Source organism: Vulpes vulpes, chromosome 6 (assembly GCF_048418805.1).
Source record: "Vulpes vulpes isolate BD-2025 chromosome 6, VulVul3, whole genome shotgun sequence".
Classification (NCBI taxonomy): Eukaryota; Metazoa; Chordata; class Mammalia; order Carnivora; family Canidae; genus Vulpes; species Vulpes vulpes.
The window spans coordinates 29,396,194-29,412,322 of NC_132785.1; the positions used below are offsets into that span (position 1 = coordinate 29,396,194).

Consider the following 16,129-nt stretch of genomic DNA (forward strand, 5'->3'; position numbering starts at 1 on the left):
TTTTAAGCTTTAAGTGGAGTCATTACATCTCCACAGTCAATTTGAGTCATGGGCCATTCATTCAATTAATATATTATTAAAAATCAATATCCCAGGTTTTGGTTATCATAAGTAAACTAGGCTGGTGGCATGGTTGATGGTATGAAGCCTACATCGTGTGTCTAGCCCCACTGTTTTGTCCCCCACTGGGTGCATAGTGAAGTTAACCAGGTATGTGACCATTGGAGGTGAGGGGGAGGCAGGCCCATGGGATGTAAAGATGAAGTTCTGGGTAAGGGTGCAGGTTGCAGAAGTGAGCAAATAAGTTATAAGAATGTCCTTGAGTATGCATCCACATTTTTGAAAGGGCTTAAGTACTACAATCTAGACACTTATCACATAGGTATTTATGGAATCTGTCCACAAGTAAGCATTGGAAGTTAAATGTACTTGTATTTAGATGATTTTGATTATCCTTTTGAAGGCAGGTGGTTTGCGGCAAAGATCGGGAGCCAGAGGGCTTAGGTTTGATTCCTTGCCCCATTACTTTTAGACATTTGAGAAATTGACTTAGTGACTGAGCCTTATTTTCTTACCTGTAAAATGGAGATCAGCATATCTGATCTGCCCAACAGGGTTGCAGAATTTCATAATACATACATTAGGGTTTTTTTTTTTAAATTTTTATTTATTTATGATAGTCACAGAGAGACAGAGAGAGGCAGAGACATAGGCAGAGGGAGAAACAGGCTCCATGCACCGGGAGCCTGATGTGGGATTCGATCCCGGGTCTCCAGGATCGCGCCCTGGGCCAAAGGCAAGCGCCAAACCACTGCGCCACCCAGGGATCCCCACATTAGGGTTTTTATAAACTATCTTTGTATAAGTTGTTGCTAGGAAGATGGCCATGTAGATAACAACCTCTATCTCACTAGCTCTGTTGGTAGATGTTCAAGCTTTTTTGTCTCAGAGCAATGTTATTAATTGAACCATATGAAGTTATTGATATCCAACCCTGTGTAACCTACAGAAATATCAATTTCATATGGTTCTACTTAATACATAGCAGAGCTGACATATGAAGAAGGGCCACAAGTAAAGTTTAAGGAGTGTTTCTTGTCCTCTTCTGATGTCACATTTAGAGTGCCATTACCAAATATGCTTAAACTAATTCTAGTAGAACACATGGTCAGTCTAATTGGTTAATGTTAGGAAATTATATTAATTTGAAAACTATAGAATTTAAGTGTGTTCTAATGCATTCAGAAGATGAAGGGGGGAATGATAGTTAGAAAGATGCATGTGATTTGAGAACTACCTTAGCTATGAGTATGGACTGTTTAGAGGTTTGCAGCAAGTTAACTTTTTTCATTGCAAGCTCCACAAGTCAGGATAAGTGTTGGGTATGAAGTGTGCATATGAAGCACTGAGTTGTTTGTGGACATGTGAGAGTATATAACCCACATAGGTGATGTTTTCAAAGAAATCACTTTGTGGGTATATACTGCCAGTGATAAACTATTTAAATCATTTTTAGGGATCTCTTTTTTGGGGCATTAACTCTATAACAAGATCATTAAACATATTTTTGTGACACTTAGTTTTTTTTAATTTAAAATGCAATTTATGCAACAGCCTGGTGTCTCAATGATTTGAGGTGATTTGTAAAAGCCATACCCAACCTGAGAAGATATTCAGAGTTGATGAAAAACTGTTTGGACCACAAGCAGTACTGTTAGATTAAATACATAAGTTCTACCTTCAGAGCAAACATTGGATGCATGTTTAAAGATACTGTGGTTTTAAAAAAATCACTTTAATTCACAGCTTCTAAAAACTCATTCTTAGATTGTTTCCTAGCTGGAATACCAGTTAGGGGTTTTGTGCATTACTAGATTAAGTCTAATCAGTATGTCCGGAACCCAGTATTCTTTAAATTTCCTTAAGTAGCATAAGTAAATATTAAGCTATGGTAATTGGCAGTTGTTTTTACTGAGGGACATCAAAACCTTGCATATTTGTATTAAAAAAAACCTTTCTCTTAATTGTAAATCACACTGTTTACAGCCACTGGTTAATGAAGCATGTTAATCTCAAAGGTGCAATGTTGGGGGAAAAAGCCTATAGATAACTCTATTCTGTATACATCTGTAGCTGAAGAAAGCCTAGCTGGTTAGTCTATAAGATGATTAAGGAGGCATCACTGTTTGATCATCTCCACCTGAGCTATAATGCCTACCAAGAAAGCAAAATCTGACGTTCAGGGTCTGGTATTAAAAGTCCTGACTCTTAAATTAATGGTAAATATAGTAAGCCATCTGTCTTTGAAAATATTTTACCCCTGAGAGATCTCAAGTTTTAGCTGAAATATGATTAGGATATTTTAAAACTCTGAATTCATTTTCTTACAGGAAAAGACTGACTTCTGCTTGGTTCACTGCCAGGAAAACGGATTCTTGTGAAATACGGGGTCTGCTTGTTGCTTCTTAAACATCTCTAGGCATCCTAGTTCATTATTATGATTAAAGAGTTTTCTGATTATTTTATCTAATTTCAGCAGTCTTTTTATCCGTTAGTCATAGTTTATCCTTTTTGAGCTGGCATTCTGAAATAATGAAGTCAAGAGTTAGAGGAAGTGAGCTTATTATAGCTTCCACCCAACTGGCAGTGTTCTGACATTTCAGATAGTCTAAATTGGGTATAAACTCTGCACTGGGGTTTTAGACCAGATATATACCTGCATAATGAGATAATGTTGCCTTTTATTCTAATTGACTATTGAACTTAGTATCTTCTGTTAATCATTTTAGTATCATTTAGTTTGATTGACTGTGAGATCTAATTGAGTTGAGTGGTAAAGAATACTCTGCTGGTTAAAGTCTGTTACAGTAATTCTTTACTGTATAACTTAGACATGTAATCTCTCTTTACTAAACAGTGAGATGGGCACAAAATCTAATTTGGGATTTTTTTCAAATTAGTAAAAGGATTGACAAGAGTTTGTAAGGTGACTTCAGCTCATTTTTTTTTTTTTAAAGATTTTTATTTATTCATGAGACACACACACACACACAGGGGGGTAGAGAGGGAGGCAGAGACAGGCAGAGGGAGAAGCAGGCTCCACGCAGAGAGCCCGATGTGGGACACAATCCCAGGTCTCCAGGATCAGGCCCCAGGCTGAAGGCAGCCCTAAACCACTGCCCCAGCTCCTTGTTAATTATTGATAGTATTCATTAATCAGTCCTCTATTGGCAGTGTTTATTAGTGTTCATAAGGACCTCACTCTATATTTTTAAAAATATGAGATTTGCCACTACGTAAATATCCTCAACCTTTCTCACTCTGTGGTTTTAGGAGAATCACTTCTCTTCTCTAGACATATTTGGTTGAGGCATATCTAGCTAGTGATAGAAGTTAGTAATTTCACAGTTACTCATTTTATGATTGTGATCTTGGAAATATGAAAACAAAACATTCTTTATTCACCTTGTGAAGTAAGAAGATATATTTGAAGATAATTTTATTGGGTGTGTCTCTGGTTAGTCACTTCCCATCCCTGGAATATTGCCAGTCTGCTCTATCCCAGGTCAATCAGCCATGCCTCAGAAGTTTACAAGTGAGCCATGTCTCAGTGGTTTAGGTCTTTTTGAACTTGGCACAAATTATTGAGAAAACTCTTCTCACACTGTTGTTACCAGGCCTTCTTTTCCATGGTTTACAGCTTGGAAAGAGTGAATCAGGATATTCACCTATTTGGTTTGAGAAATTCTGTTCTTATTTATATATGCCATGGGACCACTACACTATCTACATAAAACATTTTGTTAAAGATGTGTTCAATACAAGGAGAAAAATTATTTTGAAAAAGATTCCTGTTAATTTTCTATGGGATACTTGAGTGATTTAAGATATAGGACAAAGAACTTTGTCACTTCTCATTCATGCAAGAGGGGTCTGTCTTTTGTTAGAAATGGAGACTTTCATACATCGAATGGCAGTGATACCATGTGAAGGCCAGAGAAACTTCTTTAATGAAGCCTTTTTTCTTAGTTACTTCTGGTTTAGAATTTCCTGAGGAGGATAGTTGTTTTCCTACATCTCTCTAGCATGCCAGCACTATTCATTGATTCCCAACCATGTTATAGCCATTTGCAATATAAATAATAAAAATGATTTTTCTGGGCTCCCTGGGTGGCTCACTCAGTTGAGTGTCCAACTACTGGTTTTGGCTCAGGTCATGATCTCAGGGTCATGAGTTAGAGCTCCGCAACTCAGCACAGAGTTAGGCTCTACGCTCAGCACAGAGTCTACCTGGGATTCTTTCCCTTCTCCCCGCTACCCCCGGTCCCCCTCCCGCCCCCACCTTGTAGGCAAGTGTTGCGCACATGTGTGGTCTCTTTCTCTCTCCCCTTCCCGCCCTCCCCTCCCTCTTTTAAGTAAATAAGTAAATAAAATCTTTAAGAAAATTTTAAAAATGATTTTTCTTCATTTACAGTAATATAAACTTCAAAGTTTCTATACTATTTGATAACCTAGTAGTAGGCAAATGAAGATGCAAGTGTTGTGTTTATAAAGACAATCTGAAAATTTTAAACTGTTTTCTCTGCATGTTTGCATTTTGTGGTTGCCAATCTGTATGTTCTATTTTGAAGATTTATAGTCAGTTTTTTTCTGTAATTTGATACCTACATATAACAAAACATCATTTAAAAATAGTTTATTAAGTTGAAGCCTGGCTTAGCAAATAAATGATTTAAAAGTTCACCTCTATTATAATAGTCATGTTGTACAGACTCATGGCAAATTTTGCAGAAGGTTTTTCGTATTGAGGCTTTAGTCCTAATTCATAAACCTGGCAGGTACCATCTACAGGCCTTTCCTGCCCTGAATATAAATTACTAAGAGGAGAACAACCAGCATTTCAGTGATAGGGCTTCTGAGAAAGAAATGAGAATGATGGTCTAAAAAAAATAAAAGGAAGTAATGTAATGTGTATGCTAGATGTATGAGTTATGAGCAGTTTTATTAAAGTTGATCAGCAAGAAGTTATACTGAAGTCTGTTTTAATGTAATAAAGGCGTTCAGGTAGGCACATGGAAAACAGTATGTTAGCTGTGAAACAATCATAGTATGGTAATCCTGGTCAGTGTATTGAGAAGTAAGTTAAATAAATGAATATTATAAAAAGAACAAATATATAATGTATCATATCAGTTAAAAATAGAACAATTGCCTTATATGAGAGATTTAATCTCTAGAGTTTCTTATATACTAACAATTACCAGTCAGAAAATTAGATGGGATCCAAGAAGTTAAAAGCAATAGTGACAAAGTTTAGCATTCTTTAGAGAAATGTGTGAGACTTTAACCTTGGATATTGAAAATGTAATGGTAAGCTGTAATAATTAAGAGATGAAATGGTAAGCTATATTTCTACATAGGGTAATAGATGTCAATTAATTTATAATTTTAATCCAGTACTCATTAAATGTAGTCAGGCTTCTCTTAATAAGTATTATTTTAACATTCATGTGGAAGAATAAGAAGATAAGAATAGGAAAAATTCTAAAAATAAAAATATCTGTCAAATGAGCTTGTCTCAACCATAGAACATGTGACAAACATGACAAAGCACAGCAATTAAATATTATGGATTGGAAAAAAAATAAATATTATGGATTGCTTTGTAAATGTGCATATTAATACAGGAACAAGGTCCAAAATACATTCTTACACATAGGAATTTATGATAAAGGAGATATGAAAACACACAAAAGAGATAAATCACTCAGGTCATTGTATTGGGATAAGTAATTGTCTAAGGATGAATTTGTAAGCCCACCAAATAGCCAAGGTTAAAATAATACAAAGCTGAAAAAATAAAATTGAAGAGTTAAAACCTTTTGAGGCAGTTTAAAATTCTAAGTTTTGAAGGAGTGAGGGAAAAATAAATAAATTTAAATCCATATTTAAATAGATATTCTGACAACATTCTGAGAAAAATACGTTAAGCAAAATGACTTAAACATTATCTAAAGTTCAAATACACTGGTGAGATACACATTTGGAATAGGAAATGAGTAGACAAATGAGCAAAAGATGTAACCAAATACTTCACAAATAAATAAACTGTGGAATAAGTGCTGGAAATAAGGAGTAAAATCTTCATTTTCTTTTTTTTTAAATTTTTTTAAATTTTTATTTATTTATGATAGTCACACACACACACACACACAGAGAGAGAGAGAGAGAGAGAGAGAGAGAGGCAGAGACACAGGCAGAGGGAGAAGCAGGCTCCATGCACCAGGAGCCTGACATGGGATTAGATCCCGGGTCTCCAGGATCGTGCCCTGGGCCAAAGGCAGGCGTTAAACCGCTGCGCCACCCAGGGATCCCTTCATTTTCATTAGTAAGAAATAATTGTGCTAAAACCAGATACTATTTTTTTAAAAAGATTTTTATTTATTTATTCATGAGACACACACACACACAGGCAGAGACACAGGCAAAGGGAGAAGCAGGCTCCATGCAGGGAGCCTGACGTGGGTCTCCAGGATCACGCCCTGGGCTGAAGGTGGCACTAAACCGCTGAGCCACCTGGTCTGCCCCAGATACTATTTTTAAATTGAAGATGGTAAATAATTTGAAATGTTACAAAATGATGGCATATTATGGCAAAATGGTATATGTTCAAAATGACCAATTGAATGTAAGCTGGTACAGTTCTGAAAAGCAGTGTTAACAATACCTGTCAAGTAATTACATGCTAGTTTTTTAGTTAATATAATCTGTATGTTAACTTACCATAAAAATTACAGGATTTTCCCCAATAATCTTTCCTCTTGAGAATAAAAAAAAAGATTACAAAATGGGGGGAATATGTATAAAGATTTTTCATAGTGGAAAATATAAAAAATGCCTTAAATATCTATAATGTGGTTGATAAAATCAGTGAAATCTTGTATACCCCTTAAGAGTGGTGGTTATAAAGTTGGCAGCTCTTAGGAAGATCATGCAGCTGATGCGCAGAGGGACTGGGCTGCTGCAGTTCTATCCTACCAGGAGGTGGGCACATGAATGGTGCCTGCTGAGGCAAAAGTAAATTGATTCACTTTGCCAAATTTCTTGCCAGACAAGTATTAAGAGTTTGACGCTGATGTTTTTATTTCTAGAAACAGAATGTAGGAAGCTTTAAGGATCCAGGGATGAAGAGATGCATACAGACAAGCTTTAGAAGCATTTTCATAGTGGCAAAAATTGGAGTGAACCCAAGTCCATCTATAAGAGAACAACATAGCACTCTGATTTGTTTGCAGGGGTGGAGAGGAATTTAGAGATGTTACTTAAGAGTAAACAACAGAACCAGGACAGGAACTCAGAGGCCCCTGCTAGATGCTTTTTTGCTATTGATGTGGTATTGGGAAATGTCCTGTTTGAGTGAGCTCCCTTAGTGCTCTAACTGTTGAGGTGGTTTAAAATAAGAGGAGTCTGTTGTCAGACGACTCAAACTTTGCTCGACTCACTTCATTCAGAATGCTTCGGGCCTAACAGGCTAAGTAAAAGTCCTGTCATAATAAAACTATAATCATGAGGTGTAATTAATACTGACTTGTTGCTCTTGCACACACTTCCCCATCTTAGCACTCATTGTTAACTATTTGTGCTGTGGTCTAACTCTACGCTATACAAAATTACCACAGGAATTCTAGAAACTAAACTTATATTAATTTTACTACTGATCTTTGAAAATATTAAAGTGACCATAAATGCTTATATTGAATGCTTTTAAACTTTATTTTTTTTAAGAGAAGGGGGGGGTGGAGTGATGGGGGCGGGGAGGGAGGGAGAGAGAGAGAGAGAACGAGAGAGAACGCAAGGGATAGAGAGAATATGAATATCTTAGGCAGGCTCCACACCCAGCACAAAGCCCAATAGGGCTCAGTCTCACAAGCCTGAGATCATGACCTGAGCCTAAACCAAGAGTTGGACGCCCACCTACTGAACCACCTAGGCACCCCAAATTTAAAAATTTTAAATTTTATATGTTTCTTACTTTACCCAGGGAAATGTGATCATTAATTACTCAATGTGGTTTTTATTTTAAAGATATTATAGCTTATGGCTTTAAATGGAGGTAATAGTAAAAAATCTTAGTAAGGAGTTTACTTAAGATAACTTGTCCAAATTAATATATCTGATAGTTTATTGGTCAGCATTTGACAGGAGAGACAACATCAAGGTTTGACTTGTCTGGCAACAGAAAACCTAATAGAGGGAGGTATCCTTGTTGGGAACAGCCTAAAATGATTTCTCACATCTGAGTGAAACTAACGGTTAACATTTTTCTAAATTTATTTCTATAAAGAAGACAGAGATTTTAGATCACAGAAAAACTTCTGTATTAAACGTTAGCTAGCAGGTGTCTTTGCAGATATTTTTAAAGCACCTACACAATACCAGGTACCTCGCTAATAAGTGCTAGGAGATACTTGGAATAAGAGAATATCCTTGTACTTAGCAGCTTCACTGTATCCTTAGTGCAATGCTCTGTCTTTACTAAGCATTCAAAGGTGTTTATGGGCAGACTTGCATCTAGAAGAAAACTAGGCAAACGAAGAGGTGCTAAATAACAGCTAAAACAAAAACCACTTCTTTTTAATTTGTAAAAAAAAAAAAAAACCCATAATATCTTCATTATGTCTTTAAAAATTTAGTTACCAATAGGAAAATTTGATTAATGTGGGGATATATATTTAGAAAATGTAGTCAACAGAAAGATAATAGAAATATGTATGTGTGATTGACCAAATAATTCATAGGTTAGAAAGTTCACTTTCAGTGTATTGATAAGCTCTTTGAGGTCAATGTCTCTAGGACATTTGGAAAAGATCTTTGGAAGTAGGAAATTGAAAGGTGTACCTGCTGAAGGGCTTTCTGATAAAGGGGAAATGAGGTTTGGCATTTGGAACTAGTTTCCAGAGACTAAGAGAGCACCAAATTCTAGTTCTCATTGAAACCATTTTTAACTGAGCTAGATGTTACATTGAACTTTATGTACAGTTTTCTTGGAGTGTCACCTCTGAGTTATATTTAAAGTCAGGTCACATTCACTGGTGACAAGGTTTCGGAACAGAGGCAGCCTTCTAGCATCTATTATGTAATTAGCTCCCTTGGAGGGAGTGGGCAGGATGTTTTGGAGAGAAGAAAAGGAAGGAGACAACAATGAAGGAATGAGCTGAAGAAGAGGGATTGCAGGCTTTTGCCAGTGTGGTCTACCACAGGAGATAGCAAATGACTAGGTGTTTTCTGTTCTGGTTTTAATCTTACCAAAAGAGCAAATCTCTGATATGCTAACAAAGCACACAACTAGGCTTATGCCATGGCCTGAGGGAAGGCTTGGGAGAGTAGAGGTATAACTACACATAGGATCAGAGGAACAGTGGGCTTGCAGGCAGATAAATGGTCCCTGACTGTCTCTACTTCTTTGTGCACAAAGACATCTGGAAGGTTATCATGTTATATGATTCTTGAATAAAGCCAGTGACCTCGAGTGTTGTCTTTACAAATTCCACATGTGTAATTGAAGAACCCTTATTATGTAAAGAAGTTCTATTTTTAAAAGAGAGTATTATCTCCCTTATGTGGCACTTGTATTTTATTTGGTATAAGACTATGCTCCAATTTTTTTTTTTAGATATCCTTAAATTTCACAGAAGTTTAGATTTTATGAAATCTACTTTCTTCCCTAGAAGAAATATCCTGAAAATTTTTCCTTTAATTGGATGTGAAAATAATTATTCATGATTCATAATTTGATTGGAAGTTCAGTATTTGCCAAAACCATATGTACATTTTCTCCATGCTGTAATGCTTAGAAGTGATACCATTTTAACCCTTGATAGAGTAAAACAGTGTTTTTCTCTAGTGACACAACTTTTACAGGGTAGTTCTGTGTGTTAATCAGAGTGTTGTTTTTGCCTTGTGGTTATTTCTGTGTTTATACACACACTGGGAGGCTCAGGAGTTGAGAAGGAAGCCAATCTGCAGTGTGTATGTTGTTTCTAGGTAATAGCTGTGGAACCTTCTGGTGAGGGAGGAGTCAACTCATTTTTGGGAGACATCATTATCTGTGCTGGTTCCTTTACTTCCTTCAATTCTTTACTTCCTTTTGCCGAATTGATTGAGTACAGGCTATGTTGTTATTCAATCCAAAACGTGTTTTTAAAAGATGCTCTTGGTATTACTACACTGTAATATAAAAATGATAAGTGAAGTAAACAGGTAAATTGAACGATCTGGCCAAAGTCATCAGTGACTCAAATGGGTGGAGGAGGAATTTATGACACTCTTCCTCCAGTAAAGACAACTGATGCCAGACTCTCCTGGCATTTGATAAGTTGGCCCAGCTCACTTTAGTCTCTAACTTTTTATGTCACTGAAAGATTATATTTTAAGATCCAAGTTACTGTAGGAGTCATTACCAAGCTAGTGGTCAACAACTCTATGAATTTCTTGATTTAATATGTTGCTACTAAGTAATGTTCCAGTTATTGGTTCTTTTAAGCATTGCAAGATGTCACTGGTAATAGAATTTAATAAATACCTAGTAAATCAAGAATGACTAGAAGAATTAATTTGCAACTGTCATTTCTTAGAAACCTCAACTTTTTTCTAGCTCCTCGCTTAGCCATTAAGGAAAAATAATTCAGCTATGAGGGGAGAAAACCTTCCTTCCTAGCTGGCCTTCAGTGCACAGTTAAGAAATTAAGAATCAGAGAGTAACAGTTCTAGGAAATGCTTGATGTTGAGAGGGCAATTTTATTATTTATATTAAGTTGTCTAAAGATCTTTGTGTGAAGGAACTATGAAAACAGAAAAAATATCTTTTGTTCACCAGACTAAATCTTCATAAGCCATTGTTTTGTAGTTTTGAATCCTGTTGAACAACATTCTGAAGGTTATTAAATTGAGACTTTTGTCGTCCTTATTTTTAGTACATTCAAGTGTATATATAAATCTCTGGAATGTTGAAGGAGTGACATTCCACAAGTGTCAGATATTTTTTTTTTCTGTTGCCTATTGTGAAGAGGAGACCAGTAAATTAAGAATGTTTGGTTATTTCTCCTATATTTGCTTTCCTTTTGGAGCTCTGTTTACAGAGTAAAGAATTGCTTTTTTGTAGCTAGATTATTTATTTATTTTTTTTTGTAGCTAGATTATTAAATAGGAAAATCACTGTTTTAAAATACTGTCTTCTGACAGTGACTAATAATTAACCAAGCTAGAATTAGTAAAAAAGCATTACTATAATATTAAATGTCTCCATGGCTTAGCACTGTATCAGTGAAGAGCAACAAAAAACATAGATTCACAATAATTAGATTTAGAACCAAAAGTTACACTCTGAGTTACAGTCTTCAAAGGTGGCTTCTTTTTTCATTTCTGGAATGTAGAGACTTACAGATACCTTTGCAGATTCAGTCATAGTAACTTAAATGTGCTCAATGTTAGATTCTGAAGTAACTGTTAGCCATTTTGAGGAGTTTGGGTACATTTAATTTTTATCCAGTTACTCTGTTCTGGTAACAAAGCAATCAGTCACATATTTGAATGAGTTAGCACTAAGAACTAGGTGGCTATGGGGATGAGTTCTGCTGTACCCTTTAAATCTGGCAAAATACAGTTATGACAACATGGATAGATCTAGAGGGTATTACGCTAAGGGAAATAAGTCAGACAGAGAAGGACAAATACTGTATGACTTCATTTATAGGTAGAATCCAAAAAAACAAAACAAACAGAAATAGACTCATAAATACAGAGAACAAACTGGTGGGTAGGGAGAATGGGTGAAATGGGATTAAGAGGTACAAACTCTGGTTATAAAATAAATAAGTCATGGAGATGTAAAGTAGAGCATAGGGAATATAGTCAATAATATTATAATTACTTTGTATGATGACAGATGGTAGCTAGACTTATAATGGTGATCATTTCATAATGTATATAAATGTCCAATCACTGTTTTATAACTGAAACTAATATAACGTCAACTTCAGTAAACAAATCTGGAAGAATAATGTGATTCAAAACTGCCTTTTAAAGTAAAGATCAGTTTCAGAAAAGATCATAGTGAAAATGGTTAATAGAAAAAATATTCTTAGGTCCAAGAGAACTGGATTATAATGAAGGAGATTCTTAAACTGGCTCTTGAAACAGAATCAAATACTACCTTTAACAAATGTGGAACTATTTTTAGGGACATGGCTTTGAGTATACCAATGTGTCTATATTGGTCTAAGACGACACTCACCATTGTTTGCAATGATGTTCTTTTTGCTCTGTGTCTTGACTTCTTGAGAGAAAGAAAATGCCTTTTATTGAGCTCTTGGCTCTGAATCACATATGGGGGATGGAATAGTGATATACATGATTTTTGAAAATGTTAAAAAGAATACCGAGCTGATACTGGCATTCTTGTAATTGCATGTCATTTCTTTACTTGCAGTTTGGTTAATAAACTTAAGCCTGGTGTCATTAAGAAGATTAATAGATTATCCACACCGATAGCAGGTTTGGTAAGTAAAAAATTGTCTTCAAAACTAGATTTGTTTTTGAAATGTAAAAAAGATGGGCATAGACTGGTACTCTTATCTGGAATTATCATAGAGAGTAGGTTTGGAGTTTCTTGCTCAAGAAAAGTGTTTTCAGTGATGTCCTCCTTCTATCTTCAGTTCTTTCTGTTTCCGTTCTGCTAAGAGGCAGGCAGGCATTTACTTATTTATGTATCCATTTTGCATTTTGTGCCCTGAAACTTCATATATCCCCTTTTCCTGGCTTATTTCTTCCACAAATTGTATTTGTTTATGATCATATTCTTTCTGAAGCTCAGCCCTGCATACTTTGTTTGCTAGTTGACCACAGTTTAGGGAAACTGTGCATGTTCCCCATACATGTTCCCCATGTTTTCTCTTGCCTCATGTTTATGCATAACCCTCACTTAGCCTGTAGATCATGGAATGTATTTGCAACACTTTTGCTTTATGTTGTAGATTTCCTACCAAAGTTATATGTGATATTGAGTAGGTAAATATCTTCTCTTGCTTCAGTAATATATCCCATGAAAGGACTATGGGATAAATCTCTAGATTCCTAGTAGCTTTAAATTTGGATTTTGTGTATGAAAAATACCCCGCACTATCATTATATAAATATTCTAGTGAATTGATAATAATTAAAGACCAATAACAAGGTGGGCTGTAACTTTGACAATAAGTAATTTATAATTAAGTACAAATTATGGATTATTTTCAAAATGTTAGCAACCCCTAAGAATAAAGGCTGATGATAGGAATCAGTTTAAGCAAATTACTTTTATAAAACACTGAAGTTTAACACAGCTAATACCTGGAATTAAATACACACACACCTATATAATATGTAATATCTTTGGAATAGTCAAGCTGCTTATTATATTTGAGAACCCTATGTTTGGCCACCCATTTGTTTGCAGATGTCAAAGTCATGAAGGATTAAAGGCAGTAATATCAAAATTTCTGGATTTACAGCTGGTGTGAAAATCTCATTAAAATTTTGACAGGAATAAGTTGATTATAGGTTGTGTATTATTGGAAAATATCTATTTAGGAGACAAGAGCTTTCTTTTTGTTTTGAAAGATTAATAACAATTTTCTTTTGAAATACAGATCTATATATAAAGTTTCCAGAACAATTGGGCTCACATATTAATTCCTTCCTTCTTACCAAGTTATTTCTATTTCATTTCTGTCATGACATGATTTCTATCATGACACAATATTTATTGGTTTCAAATTTGGTTAGGTAAAAAACCTATTGTATGCATATATTGCTATATGAAGCTATATATATGAATGCATAGCAATATACATATATGTATGAATTACTTCTAGTAATATAGCAATCAGAAGGTATTTAAGGAATAAAGGATATTTGGTTTTCAAATCTTTCTAGGAAAAAACATTCAGTTTAATAAAAATAAATAAGCCTTATATGAAAATCATTTTTACAAAATAACTTCTGTGAAAATTAAGTCTCAATCATATTGAAATCTTTTCAAGTGGCTTGAATTATTCGTATTTTAATGCTTAGATTTTGAATTGTCATTTCTTGGATCAATTACAAGGATTTTAAATGAAATTAGCCTTTGATTTCAAACACCCCGCATATTTGGAATGCTTGAATTGTGGTGGTTTGTTATTGGCCACTAGAGGTTTTATTCAATCTTCTGATTCTATGATTAGATGAAAGCCAAATATATTTTATATTTAAATCCAAACATCTCCAACTATTTCTATTTTAAGCATGGAAATTCTATCTTGTTTGGATTTTATCTCTAGAAACTAAAATGAAATGTATTTCCGGAATATTAAATAGTATGATTTCCCAAATACAGGACACTGAACATTTTCAATGGGATGTAGGAGCATAAGAATACCCACAGTTGCAGAATTGGGCTATAATTGGTTTGAAGTTGTCATCATGCCTCATATGACTCCTTCTTCCCATGCTTGTGTGTCAGGATGGTTATGTCAAAATTTCTTGAACCTTCAATTTGAAGTATGCGTTAGAGCTCCAGCATCTACCTGGTAGGGTTGTCATATGTGGATAGAAAAGGGTTATATGGATAGTCTGACAGATGCTCAATGAATGTTCTTTTGTTGTACATTCATTTTTTTTAAGTGTTCAATAATTTGTCAGTTGCATGTAACACCCAGTGCTCATCATATCATGTGCCCATCACATCCTTAATGCCCATCACTCAGTTACCCCATATCCCCGCACGTTTATTTTTTATTTTTATTTAAAATTTTTTTTTATTTATTTGTTTATGATAGTCACACACACACACACACACACACAGAAGCAGAGACACAGGCAGAGGGAGAAGCAGGCTCCATGTACCGGGAGCCCGATGTGGGATTCGATCCCGGGTCTCCAGGACCGCGCCCTGGGCCAAAGGCAGGTGCTAAACCACTGCACCATCCAGGGATCCCCCCGCACGTTTATTTTTTAAACAAATAATTGTCTACTAGGTCAAGAACTTTTCTAGTTTATACGGATATATTGGAGGAATAAAGGCAGATAAGGATCTTATCCTCAGAGTTTATGTTCTAGTGGTGGAGCAGGATCTGGCAAATAAATTAGCAAATGAGCAAGAAAACACCAGATATAATTGTGTTGCGGATAATTATAATAGACACTTGTTGAACACTTATGAGCAGTCATAGCTGGACTATGAAGATTGACCTCTAAGAATTCCTCAAGAAGGAGTGTGTCAGAAACCTTCATTTTTGATGTGTAGAGAGGAGAGATAAACCCTGAGCTTGACTCTTTATACTAGTAATTTCTGTGTTCACAGCAACTAACTTAATGACTGATACATTTGGAGGTCAAAGATTTTTTTAAAAAAGATTTTATTTACCTGAGAGAGCAAGAGAGAGTGAGCGAGCACACAGAGGGAGAGAGAGAAACAGACTCCCCATCAAGTGGAGAGCCCGATGCTGGGCTGGATTCTAGGACCCTGAGCTGAAGGCAGATGCTTTACCGATGGAGCCACCTGGTGCCCCTCAAAGATTTTTTTAATGAATAAATGGGAAAAATTTCAATTGTAAAAAATAGTGAACTGTAGAATTAGGTCTCTGAAGGGACAGTGTTGTAGATTGAATTATGCCCCCCCTCAACATAATATATTAAAGTCCTAAATCCCAGTATCTCAGAATGTGATCTTATTTGTGAATAGAGTTGTTGCAGATGATGTATTTAGTAAAGCTGAAGTCATCATGGAGTATTGTAGGCCCCTAATATAGTATGATGTCCTTATAAGAAGATGACTATGTGAAGACAGATACACCCAGGAAGAATGGCATGTGACAGTGGAGGACTGGGGTGATACATCTCTCGTCAGGGAACACCATAGATTGCCAGCAAACCACCAGAAGCTTTAAGAGGCGAGGAATAGTTTCCTTACAGAATTCATAGAATCATGGTTTTGTGGACACCTTGATTTTGGACTTTTAGCCTCTAGAACTGTGGGAAAATAAATCTCTTGTTTTCAGCTACTCAGTTTGTGGGACTTTGTCATGGCAGTGCTAGGAAACTAATACAAAGA

At 35.6% G+C, this 16,129-nt stretch overlaps 1 protein-coding gene across 20 annotated transcripts in view; it reads left to right on the forward strand.

The window, feature by feature from the left end:
* Nucleotides 1-16,129, forward strand: part of LMO7 (LIM domain 7) — a 206,671-nt gene that overhangs the window by 78,286 nt on the left and 112,256 nt on the right. For all 20 annotated transcript variants that reach the window (XM_072760751.1, XM_072760722.1, XM_072760756.1 and 17 more), the window contains one exon: nt 12,488-12,557. In XM_072760751.1, the coding sequence (XP_072616852.1) occupies nt 12,488-12,557 (70 nt within the window). The remainder of the gene's footprint in view (nt 1-12,487; nt 12,558-16,129) is intronic.